Source organism: Cydia pomonella, chromosome 3 (assembly GCF_033807575.1).
Source record: "Cydia pomonella isolate Wapato2018A chromosome 3, ilCydPomo1, whole genome shotgun sequence".
In the NCBI taxonomy this organism is placed as follows: domain Eukaryota; kingdom Metazoa; phylum Arthropoda; class Insecta; order Lepidoptera; family Tortricidae; genus Cydia; species Cydia pomonella.
In genome coordinates, this window is record NC_084705.1 from 30220942 (window position 1) to 30237970 (window position 17029).

Sequence of the window (17029 nt, forward strand, 5' to 3'; positions counted from 1 at the left end):
TAGGGCTTAATTGTTATTGGCTACTTTTCGGCATTCTTGTTTATGTAACCAATTAAACGCATTTATTAACATCCACGAGTTTGTGAGATATGGCATAGTGCAATGAAAACCCATTAATTAATTGTAGTCGTACGCATTGAAAATGGCTGAATTGTTTTTTCGTGAATTACAATAAATTAATTTCAATGCTAATTCCGACTGTAAAATTGACTAAAATCGTAAGTTATTCTTAATATTTATGTAAACATCCATTCTATATTGAAAGTGATACATGTAAACAAAGTAGACGTTCCGGTGTGTACTTGCTCATCCTACATTTCTTCCGATAAAAGTAAATATTTGGTATCATTATCTCTAAAATTTTGTAACGATCAAACAAATTACAAGGATTTCTAGGTTGACAATGCAATTAGTGCACGTACTGCAACCATTTAGGTTGACAATAATAAGTATCGATTATTATTGATTAGGTATTGGTTATATTTAATGCTTTGGTTTTTGTTTCAGAAAATTTCGTAGTCGCGAGTATGGATGTGGACGATTCAGCTGTTGACCTGAGCGTCAGGTAATATTTATATCCTAATTGGACAAAATAATAATAATATTTTTTGTATGTATAGATAAATAAGTTAAAATTACATAATTCGTGTTATAGGTCTTTGCCCCCTGAGTTGAGCGAGCTCCGTGCTCTGACGGCCAGTGGGTTGACCATAACGCCGGCGCAGCCTCCCCCACATGTGAGTTTATAAGTAAAATTAATTTTCTCCATAAATTCAATGGTCTGTGGTGGTCTTTTTCTATTATTAATCATTGTTATTTCTTTTTGCATCCCGGGAAGATTATTGATAGAGTAAGTATACTTTTTCTTTTATATTCATTGTTGAGGTGTATTGTATTGTATTGTATTTCTTTATTTGCTAGAATTATGGTTAACACAGATGTTACATCGAAATATTAGTCCAGCACAATTCTGCCGACTTATGGTGTGCAAATTTTACTACAAATACTTAATAACTAACATGCATTTAGTCTATATTTACATTTCATGGATTAATTATTACTTAATAATGACAATATTTACAATTTGGTAGTTACAGAAAAAACGAAAACCAAAATGTAGTCTTTTGTTTGTTTGTTTGTTTACAGCTGTGCATTGTTGTGGTATTCAGTATTCATGGTTTAGCATATTTCTTTTGTTTGTTTTATATAACTCTCTCTCTCTCTGTTTACTTGTAGGATTGTAGTAAGACAAAAACTAACCCAAAAAAAATATTTTATAAGATATGTGTTTAAAAATGTACAGCTACAACCACAAGACAGATACAAATCGTAATAAATTCAGTTTTATTATCCTTATTTTAATTACCATCTGCAATTATCAGTTATCTGAATAGGCAGAATAAATACCTAAACTTGGTAGAACAAAGTGATAAAGTGGAAACTGCCTTCCAATATAATTGTTAAACATACTAAGTAAATAACATTGTTATAAATATGGTAAAAAGCAATGTATTCCTTGTTTTTGCGCAATACAATCAATAGTAAGTCGTTCGTCCCTTTAGTAATTACCAAGCTACTACTAGGTATAGGAAAAACAGTTTCATATGCAGGGCAGGCATGAGTTTAAATAAAGTTTCTATAAATTGTGATATCGACATATATAATGATAGCATAGCAGTAATAAAAAATAAATTAATTAGACACTTCATGGGTGATAATAATTCTGGCGCAGGACAAGGCTCGGTGCATTGTTGAATATGTACTCACAGGATTTAACTACTTTTTCTTTTTTTAATTTATTTTTTGTAAAAATGAATCATATATATATATATATATATATATATATATATATATATATATATATATAGATCTGTTCTTATGCTGTAGGAACTTGTATGTGTAAATTAAGATGGGCAAAAACTTTTTATAATTTATTGTATTTTTATAAGTGAGAACCTGTAATTGGCTCTGTAATTCTATTGGAAGTTCTAGATATATATAGCGCTGTTGGTTTTCCATATACTAAAAAAAAAAAAAAATAGGTGTAAAATAAAACAACAATTTTTTTTTGTAAAAATTTGGTTGTATTATTTTACGCCTATTAAGTATTGATTTGATTATATTGGACAAAAACTAAGAATGCATTGATATTTACCGTATTTCTTCTTCAACCAGGCGCGGATACAAGATTTGGCTTAGGGGGGGGCCATTTTGAGAAAATCATATATTTTTGCACAGAAAATAAGGTAAAAAAAAATTTACTCAATTTAGTAACGTGAGAGCCAGGGTTTTAGGGGGGGGGCCATTGCCCCTATGGCCCCCCCCCCCCCTTGTATCCGCGCCTGTCTTCAACCTAAGCCTTTTCCCATTATTTGGGGTCGGCTCTCCTTGTGTTATTAGCCGGGTTCACACAGAGCGAGCATACGCGAGAGGCAATTTCCTTACGCACAAAACAGCTAGTGTAGACGTGCCTCGCGGGGAAAACGCGCGCCCCGCCTCGGCCGAGGCACGTCTACGCTTGCCGATTTGTGCGTGAGGAAATTGCCTCTCGCGTATGCTCGCTCTGTGTGGACCCGCCTATTTACCGTATTTATAACAATATTATTTACTTAGTGCGTTTCCAGAAAAAAATATCATCGCAAGTCTGTCTCCAATTTATGACTTTGATCTACCAAGTTTAGGTATTTGTACTCTGCCTATTCATTGGCAATTATCATTTAATTGTAAATGTTGTGCATTAAGAACTGCTCGTCATAGTTGTCTGTATAACCTACTTAAATATTATTATTAAATGGGCAGGCAAGCAGTCTTTAACTACTGGGTACTGACATATACCTGTATCCAATAGTTTTTGAACTTGTCATTGTTGACAATTAAGTTTCCCAGATTGTTTTTTAACTTGCTTGAATAGTTACCATTTACCCCCTTATTCATTAACGTGTACTAAAGTTACGATGCCGCTAATCATCGTTTGTCCCTTTCCGACGTAACTTTAGTACACGTTTATGAATAAGGGGGTTATTCTCTGGTAGTTTGTTCTGCGCTCGCAAAACCAGTTAGAAAGTTCAACAAATAAAATGTGTAAATATTGTCAGGGAGCAAGTGGCAAGCGCGTGCTGCGGCCGCGCTCGGAGCAGCGCAGCTACGCCGAGAGCCCGGACATCGTGCTGCTGCCCGCCGCGCCACCGCACCGCAAGCCCAGCATCGCTCCTTTCACTGGTGAGTTCTTTTTTAGGGTTCTATACCTTCTTCCTTGTCATATCCTCACGGCTGAGGGACGTGACGACTGTAGACACTCTTCACCGGTGCTCTCCAAGCCGCTCTATCTAGCACCTGGTGCATGCTAGTTTGAAATGATGTTTTTGTCTCTGACGTTATTCTGCCCGCCAAACGCATGCCCATACGTCCATCCCTACGCTTCCTTGGCATGCGGCCAGTGATTATGAGCTTTTCCAGACTATCTGTACCTGTCCTGCTCAGACTATCTGTCCTGTTCCGTGCCTAAAGTGTAAAAATGGGACCCTATAACTTAGACTCCACTGTCCGTCTGTCTGTCACCAGGCCGTATCTCATGAACCGCTCACGGTACAAGCTCTAGCTCTCAAGTTAGACAGTTGAAATTTTCACAGATTATGTATTTCTGTTGCCGCTATAACAACAAATACTAAAAACAGAATAAAACAAACGTGTTTTTTTGCGCCGTTTTTTGCGTAATGGTACGGAACCCTTCGTGCGCGAGCCCGACTTGCACATGGCCGGTTTTTTTTATGATACAGGAGGCAAACAAGCAGAAGAATCGCCTGATGGCAAGCAATTACCATCACCCATGGACACACGGAACACCAGAGGGGTTTTTACGTTCATTACCAGCCTGGAAGTACCCTCTTTTCTTGAAGGTTTGAGCCTAGAACATTATAGGCAACATATGTGAACGAAATCGGCAAAACGTCCCACTTTGTCGCTTGCTAGGTTATGCAAATCTCGTCCTTATGGTAAGTGACAAAGTGGGGCGTTTTGTCGGTTTCACTGGAACCATATATCACTGGTAAGTCTGTAACCCTGTAGATGATATATGTGACTGGCCCAGGGACATAGCGTGCTGTAGTTACTTTGCGTGTGGTCTGTGTGTGGTAGTCACTTTTCCTATAAAGCTGGAAGACCTGAGTTCTAATCCCACAATTAGATTAGAAGATTTTCCCATACATACATTTATTTATTTCATTACTACTGTCAGTACTGTCCATCATATATGCCCTGTTAAAAATTAATCAAAAAATCAAAAGTCTTCATAATATTGTGGTCACGTACACGATGTAGTTGTGTCTAAATCCTAATATCAAGCCCCTGTAAAAGTTGATGATATCCTCATCTATTTTCCAATTATAAGTAATTTCCTTTGATTACTCACGTTAATCCATGATTAATTATATTATATTATGACATTGCTAAGACATTATTTTCCTCTTATGAATAATACTGAAAATGATCTGATGATGATGAATGAGGTATTAACCTGATATTATCAATGAGTTAAAAATTAATGTTTGACGACCGGTTTGGCCTAGTGGGTAGTGACCCTGCCTACGAAGCTGATGGTCCCGGGTTCAAATCCTGGTAAGGGCATTTATTCGTGTGATGAGCATGGATATTTGTTCCCGAGTCATGGGTGTTTTCTATGTATTTAAGTATTTATATATTATATATATCGTTGTCTAAGTACCCTCAACACAAGCCTTATTGAGCTTACTGTGAGACTTAGTCAATTGTGTAATAATGTCCTATAATATTTATTTATTTATTTATTATTTATGTGTTATTGTTTGGCAAAAATCAAGGAGATTCGAGCAATGTCAATATTAATAAATTCTTTTGACAGGACTCTATTCTTAAGACCCTGCCTGAAATATTGAATTCTTCTTCTTCCTAGCGTTTTTTTCCGGTTTATTGCCATGGCTAATTGGGAGCCTGGGGTCCATTCGGCAATTAATCCCATGAATTGGCGTAGACACTAGTTTTTACGAAAGCGAATGCCATCTGACCCTCCAACCCAAAGGGGAAACTAGGTCTTATTGGGATTAGTCCGGTTTCCTTACGATGTTTTCCTTAAGCGAGAAGCGGCTGATAGATATCAAATGATATATCTTATATACATCCCGAAAAACTCATTGGTACGAGCCGGGGTTTTAACCCGTGACCTCCAGATTGAAAGTAGCATGCTCTTACTGGGCTACCAACCTTTTTCTTTTCTTTTATAGAGATTAAGAATTTCACAATAGAATTCTTAAACATTAAAACTAAAATACTTTTTGTTGCAGACATGAGCAGCAAGATGAATTCTTCATCAGCGGTTAACGTGTCCATAACTGCCGCGGCCGCGCCCGAGTCCCCGCGGGACCCCCGCGACGACGACTCGTCCGACGATGAGAACGAGCCCCCCATCCCTCCTGTAGACCGGGTCAGTACTTGAATGATGAACTCTTCATCAGCAGTCCACGTGTCCCCCACGACGAGGACTAGTTCGATGATGAAAATGAGCCTTCCATTCCGCCTGGTCGGGTCAGTATTTGGGACATCACACAGTAATCTCTCCGAATTTTCTTTGAACTGGAAGTTTTGTTGAATGACTTGAATGTTATACTGTTTAATCTCATTGGTTGTCTTGTTATATAATGTAATGGTGTGTTCTCAGGAACTCTCAAGCGCAGAGATATGGGAGCGTGAGCGTCTAGTTCGCGCTTTGCGCGAAAAGCTTCGCGCCGAGGAAACGCGGTTGGTTCTACTGCGGAAGATACGACAGTCGCAGTGCGCGCCGCCGAAGGTTAGCGCTACTTGTTTTTATCATCAATCATCATATCAGCTCTTTATCCCCCACTTTTGAGCATAGGCCTCGCGCAGGTTCATAGCTAATGTCATCCAGAAGTGACCCGTAATCTTCCGAATGACGTCCACCCAACGAGTCAACGGACGCCAGGGGCTTCTTTTATCCGAAAGCGGCCACCACTCCGTTAACATTTTAGTCCACCTGCCATCACTCTGCCTAGCAACATGTCCCGCCCAACTCCATTTTAGTTTCGTAATGACGCAACGCACGTCTTGCACCTTGGTGCGGCGACGGATCTCGTAAGCTTTCGTTAAATAGTTTGTAATATCGATACCCGTTTGTGTTGAGCAGGCGGAGCCAGCGGGAGGCACGGGCACGGGCACGGCGCTGGCGGGGTCGGGCTGCGTGGTGCCGCCCGGCGTCACCGTCACGCCCGCGCCGCCGCCCGCCCACCAGCAGAACAAGGTACACTACACACACTGGACACGGGCACGGGCACGGGGTCGGGCTGCGTGGTGCCGCCCGGCGTCACCGTCACGCCCGCGCCGCCGCCCGCCCACCAGCAGAACAAGGTACACTACACACACTGGACACGGGCACGGGCACGGGGTCGGGCTGCGTGGTGCCGCCCGGCGTCACCGTCACGCCCGCGCCGCCGCCCGCCCACCAGCAGAACAAGGTACACTACACACACTGGACACGGGCACGGGCACGGGGTCGGGCTGCGTGGTGCCGCCCGGCGTCACCGTCACGCCCGCGCCGCCGCCCGCCCACCAGCAGAACAAGGTACACTACACACACTGGACACGGGCACGGGCACGGGGTCGGGCTGCGTGGTGCCGCCCGGCGTCACCGTCACGCCCGCCACACAACACTGGACCAATCTGAAATATATAACACATGCGAAAGATAATCAAGGCCATGCATTGCCTAGGGCTTGGATTAAACCAATGTCTTTTGCAGTCGTGTGATATTTGATTACATTTCTCATTAGATTTTCCACCTTATTACTACATTCACAAAGTCCCTATTCCTACGCTTCACGAGACTGAATCTTAATCTCTTAATCATGTCTGTGGGCAGCGGGCGAGCAGCACGGCGAGCTCGAGCTCGAGCGCGGCCGCGGCCAGCTCGAGCCGCCGCACCTCCAGCCTGCCCGGCGGCGCCACGCTCACGCCGGGGCCCTATCGCACGCAGGTAACTGGGACCGTTAACTTACACAACTTAGAGGTCCCAAAATTACGATTCACGGCTCAAATTCCATATGGGAGGTAGGAAAGGCCTGGCCTTGGTTAAAAATTTGGAGAAAGGCTTGTATGGAAGCTTACATACATGAACTGAAACACAATGTATTGTAACATCTCTATACTGTATTAATGCAAGTAAATAATTTCTGAGTTATCAGTTATCAAACTGGTCTTCATGAAAAAGCTCAAAAAGTTTGATCTTGATTATTTTTTGGATTTTCGTAAATTATATTAGATGACAGCTGTGTGTAAATAGTACATTACGATACAAGTGCGAAAAATAGGAAATTCGAAACGAGTGGCGATAAATTAACATACGACCGAAAGGAGTGTTTTAAATCGATACGAGTTGCGAATTACCTATTCGCACATGTATCGTACAACGTTTTACAATACATATGGCCCTTTAAATGTTCGACACAGTAACGTAATATGCTAATTTTCGCACTAGTGCGGTAAAGTAGCACCATATGTACTGTAAAAGTTATTTCTTCTACATAATACGACCAGTATATAAATTTATTTTTAGTAAGACCATCATAGAGTTAGAACTCTGTTATTAGTATACGTACGTCGCTCAAAAGGCAGAAAGGAGCTTCACTCCTTCTGCCGAATTTTTAGAGTATGTGTACAAACGCTTAGAGTTAAAAATGATGATAGAACTTGTAGACGGTCTGCGCCACTGATTACCCTATGGAAGGTAGAGGCAAGGAAGAAAATCTCCATAGGCAGAACTATCGCAAAAGTGTCCAGCTGTCAGCTATAAATAATAGTTCCAAATCTCTCCAGATTAGCGCTAGAGAAGCTAAGAACTTAGGCGTTATTGACGGAGTGAAATGCGCTGTCTATGATTAGATTTTTTCTCCATTATTCTAGGTATTATAGCGCCACCTATTTATGGTTTTTTGTCGGACACTTTTTGGTATGTGGAGATTCTATTCCTTAACTCTACCTTCCATAGTTACCCTTAAAAGTGATGTTGAAGTTTCATCATTATAGGGACCGTGCGCGTTGGAGGGTCTGCCTTCTTGTGGCCTGAATCGGAACCATAAACATGTACATTTACACGTCACGTGTTTTCTTGTGCATAGTAGGTTCTGCCATCTTGTGGGCTACATCGGAACAATAAACATCACATTTTCGCCTCGCGCTAAAAATCTGACGGCTCCTGTGCTGCCTCCTACAGTTCAGCACGCTCCCTTTAAAATAATTGCACACTTTATTTAGTCCCAATCTGAGATCTTTCCAATAGTAATAGTTGTGATGTTGGTACAGTCGTCCGGCAGCGGCGCGAGCATCACGCCGTCCGTCACCATCACGCCGGCGCCGCCGCCCGCCGCCAGCGCCAAGGTACCGCCACGCCACTCCTCCACACCGGCCAGAGGCCTCACATACTTGACCATTCTCACCTGACAATAGGGTTGTTTCCAATTTTTTGAAACGCTCGTATTACGTTCTATATTAACTAAAAGTTGCCCTAAAATTCAACTTTTATACTAAAAAACGGCTTTAAATATGTTAAATAAACAAAATATATTTTGACAGATGCTTTCGCGCCCAAAACGCTCTTTGAAAATTGTGTGACGTCACAGTTTACGGTTTGACACATAACTACATACGCACGTAGAAGATACGAATTGTCAACTGACATTTGTAATTTGCTGTTTATCGCCTAACTGTCAACAGTGTCAATCCGAGAGTTGTGACGTCATCAGAATCTTCAAAGACGTTTCGAGTTTGGTCACGTGACGTGTGCCAAAAGATATTTTAAATTCAATATTTACAAAAATATGGTCATTACAGGTCCCCTAAAAGTAGTATAACATGTTCTTATAATCCAAAATAATTTATTGTGATACAATTCTGCCCTAAGATTTGTAGATGGAAACAACCCTATTGTAGAACTGACATTTAGGAATACTATAGCAGAAAACTTTATGATAACAAACCGAGGACGCACGTTGGATTAACCGAATCTCCACTCATTTTATTACTTTCGTCGAAACTCACTCCATATTATAATTCCTCTGTAGGGCTAAGATGGTCGGCTCTTTATCATTTGTCATGCCTGTCACGTTCTTACAAGTATGTAAGTGCGAAGGTGACGGGAATAGTGACAGGCGATAAAAATGGAACCATACTGCCACTGCTGAAGCACATGCTTACGTTTCACGCAACCACCGTGTCCCAGCAGACTTGTAGTAGGAAAATTGACCTATGCATTACCTCGATGGCAGGGTCGCCATGTAATGTTAGGAATCAGGATCTTCCCGGTATTGACCGCACCTTGCGCCCGTTTCATTTCAGCCTAGCCTTGTCATTTCCCCATCGATTTGGAAGTGGAAAAGTATCCAAAAAATGACCATCGTAGGCCCGTATTAGTAAAGCAAGTAAACTCGAGGAAATTATCAATAAAATAATTTTGAACTTTTCCTGTCAAGCCGGCTCAGGATAACTCGTCGGTGACGAGCAGTACCAGCGACGCAGTGAGTATGGAATGTGATGTCATTCTACAGTTGTACTTTATTATAAGTAGTGAATAAAGTATGTATACATGAGACAACGCTAGCCCGTAGGCAACGGAAAAAACGTTAAACGCTGACGCTTACGGCGTCCCCCGCTAAAAACCGTCCAAGTGCGAGTCGGACTCGCGCACCGAGGGTTCCGTACAAACCTGTAGGTATATTATTATATGATGTGACAAAAAAATTACGGTTTTCGCAATTTTTCTTTTATCTGTGCTATAAGACGTTGCTTCGTACCAAATTTCAAGATTCTGAGTTCACGGGAAGTGCCCTGTAGGTTTTGATTCCCTTGAGAGTGGCTGTATCTTTTGATTGCGTTGGCTTAGAAGTTTGATTTTTTCACAGCTCCAAGGGACTGTAGACCTGAGTATTCGATATAAATTCCAGCTTGATACCTCCACGCGTTCCTGAGAAAAAGGGTCTTGAAAGACAAGACGGACGGACGGACTGACAACAAAGTGATCCTATAAGGGTTCCGTTTTTTCCTTTCGAGGTAAGGAACCCGAAAAATTATGAAATACAAATTATGCTGTGAGGAAAGTTAAACTTTTAAGTGCTATATCATCATACCAAAAGAAACAAATGGGTTGGAATCAATACAACTGGAACTGGATCTCAAAATGTGACTTACATGAGGATGGGATCGCAAAACGACCACAATTGCGGAAAGCCTCAAATAACATGGTAGCAACACGACTACCTTGCAAAAGGTAGGTTAGGTTCGTTAGCTTCAGATGACCGAAGGGCGGTCGTTTTGCGATCCCGTCCTCATGCAGAACTGGTAATTTTGAGATCCATTTGTTTTGATACCGACCCAAAAATAGTTATACAAAAATATATGTGAAACTCGCACTGGAAAGATATAGAGGCCGCGCGTTGCTTGTTATGACTAAGTTTTTTATTTTTTCTCTGTTTTTTTTTATAAAATATTATAGGACATTATTACACAAATTGACTAAGTCCCACAGTAACCGGTAAGTAGTTTTACCTCACGGTTTAATCTTACGGTAAATATGTAGAATAGTCTGATATAAAAATAAAACCGCCAAGAGCATGTCGGGCCATGCTCAGTGTAGGGTTCCGTAGTTACTCTTCCGTCACAATAAGTTAATCTGGAGCTATTAGTATAGTAGATTGTTAACCAAGGGATGAAACGGTACCTTTCACCCGAGTTGAAAAAATAGGCAAATTTGCAAAATCAGTACCTAATTAAAGTAACAGACTTACTGGCAATCGGATACTTTGCATGTCTAAAGATAAATATCCCATAGCGAAAAACATTTAGATTGCTATATAGATGAATAAAACACATATTTTAGCAAACTGCAGTAATTTTAAAATGATTAGGTTCATTAAAGCATGAAAAGGTAAAGTATAACAATAAGTCCTAGACAGTGCATCGTACATGAGTGCAATAAACGAATATGAATATAAAATTAGCGGGATTACCTCTTTTTAATTTTTTTCTCTTTTGTTCTAAAACTGCCAATAGTCATTCGCTTTACTCATACAGCCAATGAAACTGTTTTAGACAAATTAAATATTAAATAAAACTAGAATCAGTAAAATAAGCAAATTTTTACATGAATAATGCCAAATAACTTTAACAACCCATTTAATGTGTATGTACGTCTTTTTACTATGAAGGGGAACCTTTTTGTGATAACTCAAAAACAGCTAAACTCTTTCGGAGCGATTATCTCAGAATATATTCACTTTGTCAAAAAATGTTTAGGGAAGACCCCTATTAGTTTTGAAAGACCTTTCCAACGATACCCCACACTGTAGGGTGGAAGCAAAAAAAAAACTCACCCCCACTTTACGTGTAGAAGAGGTACCCTAAAAAAAAATTTTTTTTAGATTTTATAGTACGACTTTGTCGGCTTTATTAATTTGTCCATGCCAAATTTCATCTTTCTAGCACTAACGACCACGGAGCAAAGCCTCGGACAGACAGACGGGCATGGTGAAACTATAAGGGTTCCTAGTTGACTACCGAACCCTAAAAAAACCTGCCTATTCCCATGTGTGCCCGGCGGGGACATGGGAAGATTGTCTTACATTTCTGATAATTATGCGAACATAGCCGTAAAGACCAACAATGTTGACGGTCGTCCTAACGGTGTGCGGGTGTCCAGGCGAGCTCGCGCAGCGGCGAGGAGTCGCAGACGCCGGCGCAGCGCCAGGCGGCCGCCAAGCTGGCCCTGCGCAAGCAGCTGGAGAAGACACTACTGCAGGTACGTCATATCATTTTTTTAATTTATTTATTAATATATTCAAATTTACAACCTACTAAATATTTATATTCTCGCGAAACTGATACGTTTGATGGCGTTTGAATTGTCGTTTAGGTTTTCCTCTAAAGTCGTTTCCTCCGAAAAGGATGTTTCTGACGATGTAGTTGGGTTTAAATTATATTCGTTGTATTGTTTTCTGTCCCTAAATAAATGTGACGGAGTTTGGCTTTTTGTATGAGATGAAAATTTTATTTTATAACATGTAAATTATAATCTACAGACAGAAAAATATGCAATACCACTCGACTTTATTTATTTGATAGAACACACAAATGCAAGCGTGGCAGAATGGTCAGAAACAAATTAATTAAGAATGGAAATTATTTTGACCCAGTTGCCGAGCCCTGGCAGAACATGTGAGTCAGAAAATGCTTGTTTCTGCTGAGGCTTTTTGATCGCCAAAAGCTAAAATCGCAGAAATTAGTTGTGACCATAGTGCTAAAAACGCTTATAGTTGTGAGGTCGCCGTCTCAATCACCCGTGATCATGGCGTGTGAGTGACGTATCATACATACGCTTTCATGATCTGCTGATCAGAACTCGGTTAATAACTTATTAAAAACAACATGAAGTCCAAATACAAACTGAAAATTATCTGAATGTCTCAGATCCCGCCGCCCAAGCCGCCGCCGCCGGAGATGAACTTCATCCCCTCCCCCTCCAACACCGACTTCGTCTATTTAGTCGGTCTGGAGCACGTGGTGGACTACCTGACTAACGAGGACCGGTATGTAGTTCTGTAGGAAGAATGGAAGACAAAACAGTATGAAGAGCCGAGCGTGCAGCGGAACGTGTGATGCAATGGCAGGGTCCTTAGGGCTCGGTGCTCACATCCGATCCTTCAAAACCTTGATACCACATGCACATGACACCCTTAACTACGGCTTAAGTGATGAGTGTCTAGCAGTGTTGGCAGAATGTTAATTAGAATTGAACATATTAAAATTAACGGACGGTTGTAACCTGTAGTTTACGGTTCAATTTGTAATGGTATGTTTTAATATTTTCAATTCTTGTTTCGTTCGGCCAACACTGGTGTCTACTACTGTGTCTACTGATATTAGCTAGAAAATGGGCCACTGCTATTTGTTTACATTTAATGCTGTACAAGTGTACAGGTTGATTACGGGGCCTCCTTCCCCTAAAGAACCTTGAGAATCCGACGGCTCGCCCCCTCCCCGCTTCACCGCAGATATATTTCGCGATTCACCGCTGCGAGTTACGGGCGAAATAGTCCAAGCGACCACCACGGTTCGAGCTTCTCTGTATGTTTCTTGAATTAAATAAATATTTATTATATGTATTTACCAATCACAATTTGTTCGTGGAGAATTAATTATGTCAAATACGTACGTTACCTGCTTATGTGGTTGAGTTGGTAATAAATAGTAAATGTATGGATCTAACTCGCGTCGCCTCGTATTGATCAATTAAAAATAAACTTAAATTTTACACCAAGTTGCTTAAAAGCGAAAGAAAGCCGAAAAAATGTATAATGGTGAAATTAGATATATATCACACATGTTTAGAACTTTAGACAAAGAAACACCAGTGTTAGGAGAGCCGAGCAAAATTTTACACAAAATAGATATTTGCTACAATACATTTTTAACCACAGGTACAAAGTATACAGCTTCGGCTTATTATAACAAAAGATTATGGTCAGGTGTCACGTGTTGTTGCAAAGTTGTTATTAAGTGATGATGGTCTCCTTCAACCTATTGCAATTTTTAACACCATTTCGCAGGCAGCTGCGGTAAGTATACAAATACAAAATGTTTTCGTGTACCTCATTGTGTTATTTTTCTGTGTACTCAAAAAGGATTGCACTTTATTACGGAAAACTTCGATTTCGTTGTCAGTTCTAGTTGTACGCTAGTGGATGCTTTTCTAAATTGTTTTCATGCGAAGAGACAGTTCTATAAACTTTTTTTTGCGAAAAGACGCTTACCTATTTCTAGTGATAGTGCATGCAGCTTTAATTATTACAGTCACGTCTGAAAACATCGACACGATTGAAGTGCCAAAAATATGTATACACGACTTTATGGCCCATATATTAGGGCCGTACAATGCCACGCAAAAAGAAGAGTGCAAGATCATAGCTACAAAAAGCTATCACTAATAATGAAACAGTAGAAGTAAGTACTTAATCACCACTGAGACACTTACAAATGAAAACGAGGATGAAGACTTGCGACAGGTTATTTGTGCCAACGTGAGGTACGAGATTGAAAAGCTAGATTATATCACTATTGTATACAATACTTTTTCTACGAGTCAATAAAAATAATACTTTAAACTAATAGAATCATACAGGTAAACAAGCCAAAAGTATACAGCTATTTAAGATACGCGAGCAGCCGCGATACCTGCATACTCGTACGCGCCCCGGTCGCCGGGACCCGGCGGGGTGGTCGGCGACACCTCCTCGTAACTCATGAGGCCCTGGTACTTGCTCGTTGCTAAATTCAATTTTTAGACAGTTTTTTCTCGATTTTGGCCACCGTAGCCTATGGAGACTAACAAGGAATGGTAAGCGATTTTCGTAGTCTATGGGATGTTGCTATATTAAGGGTGTCACATGTGCGTTTATGACTTATGAAGCAATTGTTTCTACTATACAATCTAAAATAAATAATTAATTTGAGCTATCGTTTTGTTTCGTCCTCTTGACCGCGGCGAGCTGTGACTGGTCCATTTCATTATAGTTGACTAAACCGTTTCGAAATGAATATTATAGTTGAGTTGGGAGCCCATACATGAAAAGTACCCAATTACAGTTTGGTATACGAAATCTTAATTCAGCCATTACAGTCGACGAGTAGAAAAAATATTTTTCTGTAAATAGTTTTGGTACCAATATCAAAATTAGTCCTAAAAGTAGTCCTTTAGAATTATAATCGCCCATATAAAAAAAAAAGTTTTTTTTGCGGTTATCGATTTTTTTACAAAGTTGCGTTCTGTGCTCTGGGTCACAAACTTGAATTATTCATTGGGCCAAGATCATAAATAAGTCTCCAAAAAAATCAGAACTACTGGATTTGGCGTAAACGCTAAATGTGGAAAGGTACTGTATATATTTTTTCCAGTATTTTTGTTGGATAGTACAGGCCTTAGGCATTTAAAAGTGCCTATTTTATTTCACGTAGGGACTTTTTTTTACGGGCGCGCCTTACCGAAAGCTTGTAGTATGGTATGAACGAAACTTCCATTTTATGAGTGACACCTGAATCTGTACACAGGCAGGGCCACCATTTTATTGTTTAATGTGATACACACATAAATATTTTCATTTACCGATTCATTCCATTCATTCTCCAGTTCTTGTGAATCGAGCTGTACGTCTCTTTTCTTTCGATATCGTATGCTTAGTGTTTTGTGCGACCGCTACCACCGACGAGATGAAAAACACGGAGTACGAAAGGGGTTGCGTCGGAATAGATGGTGTGGGGTGCGTGTTACTCCCTTAATGCTTGTGGGACAGAGCAAAATGCCTCAATGCATCGAATAGGCCTGGAACTCGTCTGTCGAACTATATGCGACCATAATAATATTGTTTGCATTCCAGCATGCCCCGTTCAACAGTCCCGGCGGTGTGCGCGCAGTGCGGCTGCGACTTCACGCCCGTGTGGCGCTGGGAGCGCGCGCCGGCGCGCCGCCTCGACCCCACCTTCACCGCGCCGCCCGCCCCGCCGCAGGCGCGCCGCCTGTGCGAGCTGTGCGTCTCCGGCAACGTCAAGCGCGCGCTCAAGGTATGAGAGGCGGGCCTGTCTGCCACAGTGTTGTGACTTCACCCCGTGTGGCGCTGGGAGCGCGCGCCGGCGCGCCGCCTCGACCCCACCTTCACCGCGCCGCCCGCCCCGCCGCAGGCGCGCCGCCTGTGCGAGCTGTGCGTCTCCGGCAACGTCAAGCGCGCGCTCAAGGTATGAGAGGCGGGCCTGTCTGCCACAGTGTTGTGACTTCACCCCGTGTGGCGCTGGGAGCGCGCGCCGGCGCGCCGCCTCGACCCCACCTTCACCGCGCCGCCCGCCCCGCCGCAGGCGCGCCGCCTGTGCGAGCTGTGCGTCTCCGGCAACGTCAAGCGCGCGCTCAAGGTATGAGAGGCGGGCCTGTCTGCCACAGTGTTGTGACTTCACCCCGTGTGGCGCTGGGAGCGCGCGCCGGCGCGCCGCCTCGACCCCACCTTCACCGCGCCGCCCGCCCCGCCGCAGGCGCGCCGCCTGTGCGAGCTGTGCGTCTCCGGCAACGTCAAGCGCGCGCTCAAGGTATGAGAGGCGGGCCTGTCTGCCACAGTGTTGTGACTTCACCCCGTGTGGCGCTGGGAGCGCGCGCCGGCGCGCCGCCTCGACCCCACCTTCACCGCGCCGCCCGCCCCGCCGCAGGCGCGCCGCCTGTGCGAGCTGTGCGTCTCCGGCAACGTCAAGCGCGCGCTCAAGGTATGAGAGGCGGGCCTGTCTGCCACAGTGTTGTGACTTCACCCCGTGTGGCGCTGGGAGCGCGCGCCGGCGCGCCGCCTCGACCCCACCTTCACCGCGCCGCCCGCCCCGCCGCAGGCGCGCCGCCTGTGCGAGCTGTGCGTCTCCGGCAACGTCAAGCGCGCGCTCAAGGTATGAGAGGCGGGCCTGTCTGCCACAGTGTTGTGACTTCACCCCGTGTGGCGCTGGGAGCGCGCGCCGGCGCGCCGCCTCGACCCCACCTTCACCGCGCCGCCCGCCCCGCCGCAGGCGCGCCGCCTGTGCGAGCTGTGCGTCTCCGGCAACGTCAAGCGCGCGCTCAAGGTATGAGAGGCGGGCCTGTCTGCCACAGTGTTGTGACTTCACCCCGTGTGGCGCTGGGAGCGCGCGCCGGCGCGCCGCCTCGACCCCACCTTCACCGCGCCGCCCGCCCCGCCGCAGGCGCGCCGCCTGTGCGAGCTGTGCGTCTCCGGCAACGTCAAGCGCGCGCTCAAGGTATGAGAGGCGGGCCTGTCTGCCACAGTGTTGTGACTTCACCCCGTGTGGCGCTGGGAGCGCGCGCCGGCGCGCCGCCTCGACCCCACCTTCACCGCGCCGCCCGCCCCGCCGCAGGCGCGCCGCCTGTGCGAGCTGTGCGTCTCCGGCAACGTCAAGCGCGCGCTCAAGGTATGAGAGGCGGGCC

At 43.6% G+C, this 17029-nt stretch overlaps 1 protein-coding gene across 1 annotated transcript in view; it reads left to right on the forward strand.

Moving 5' to 3' along the window:
• The window catches only part of LOC133516540 (transcriptional repressor p66-alpha), a 22979-nt gene continuing 5950 nt past the window's right edge, over window positions 1-17029 (forward strand). The window contains exons 1-13 of the mRNA XM_061849532.1: window positions 1-218; window positions 508-565; window positions 656-737; window positions 827-850; window positions 3096-3219; window positions 5316-5455; window positions 5690-5818; window positions 6173-6607; window positions 6905-7018; window positions 8344-8418; window positions 11732-11830; window positions 12499-12617; window positions 15462-15645. Of these exons, the coding sequence (XP_061705516.1) occupies window positions 528-565; window positions 656-737; window positions 827-850; window positions 3096-3219; window positions 5316-5455; window positions 5690-5818; window positions 6173-6607; window positions 6905-7018; window positions 8344-8418; window positions 11732-11830; window positions 12499-12617; window positions 15462-15645 (1563 nt within the window). The 5' untranslated portion in view covers window positions 1-218; window positions 508-527. The remainder of the gene's footprint in view (window positions 219-507; window positions 566-655; window positions 738-826; window positions 851-3095; window positions 3220-5315; window positions 5456-5689; window positions 5819-6172; window positions 6608-6904; window positions 7019-8343; window positions 8419-11731; window positions 11831-12498; window positions 12618-15461; window positions 15646-17029) is intronic.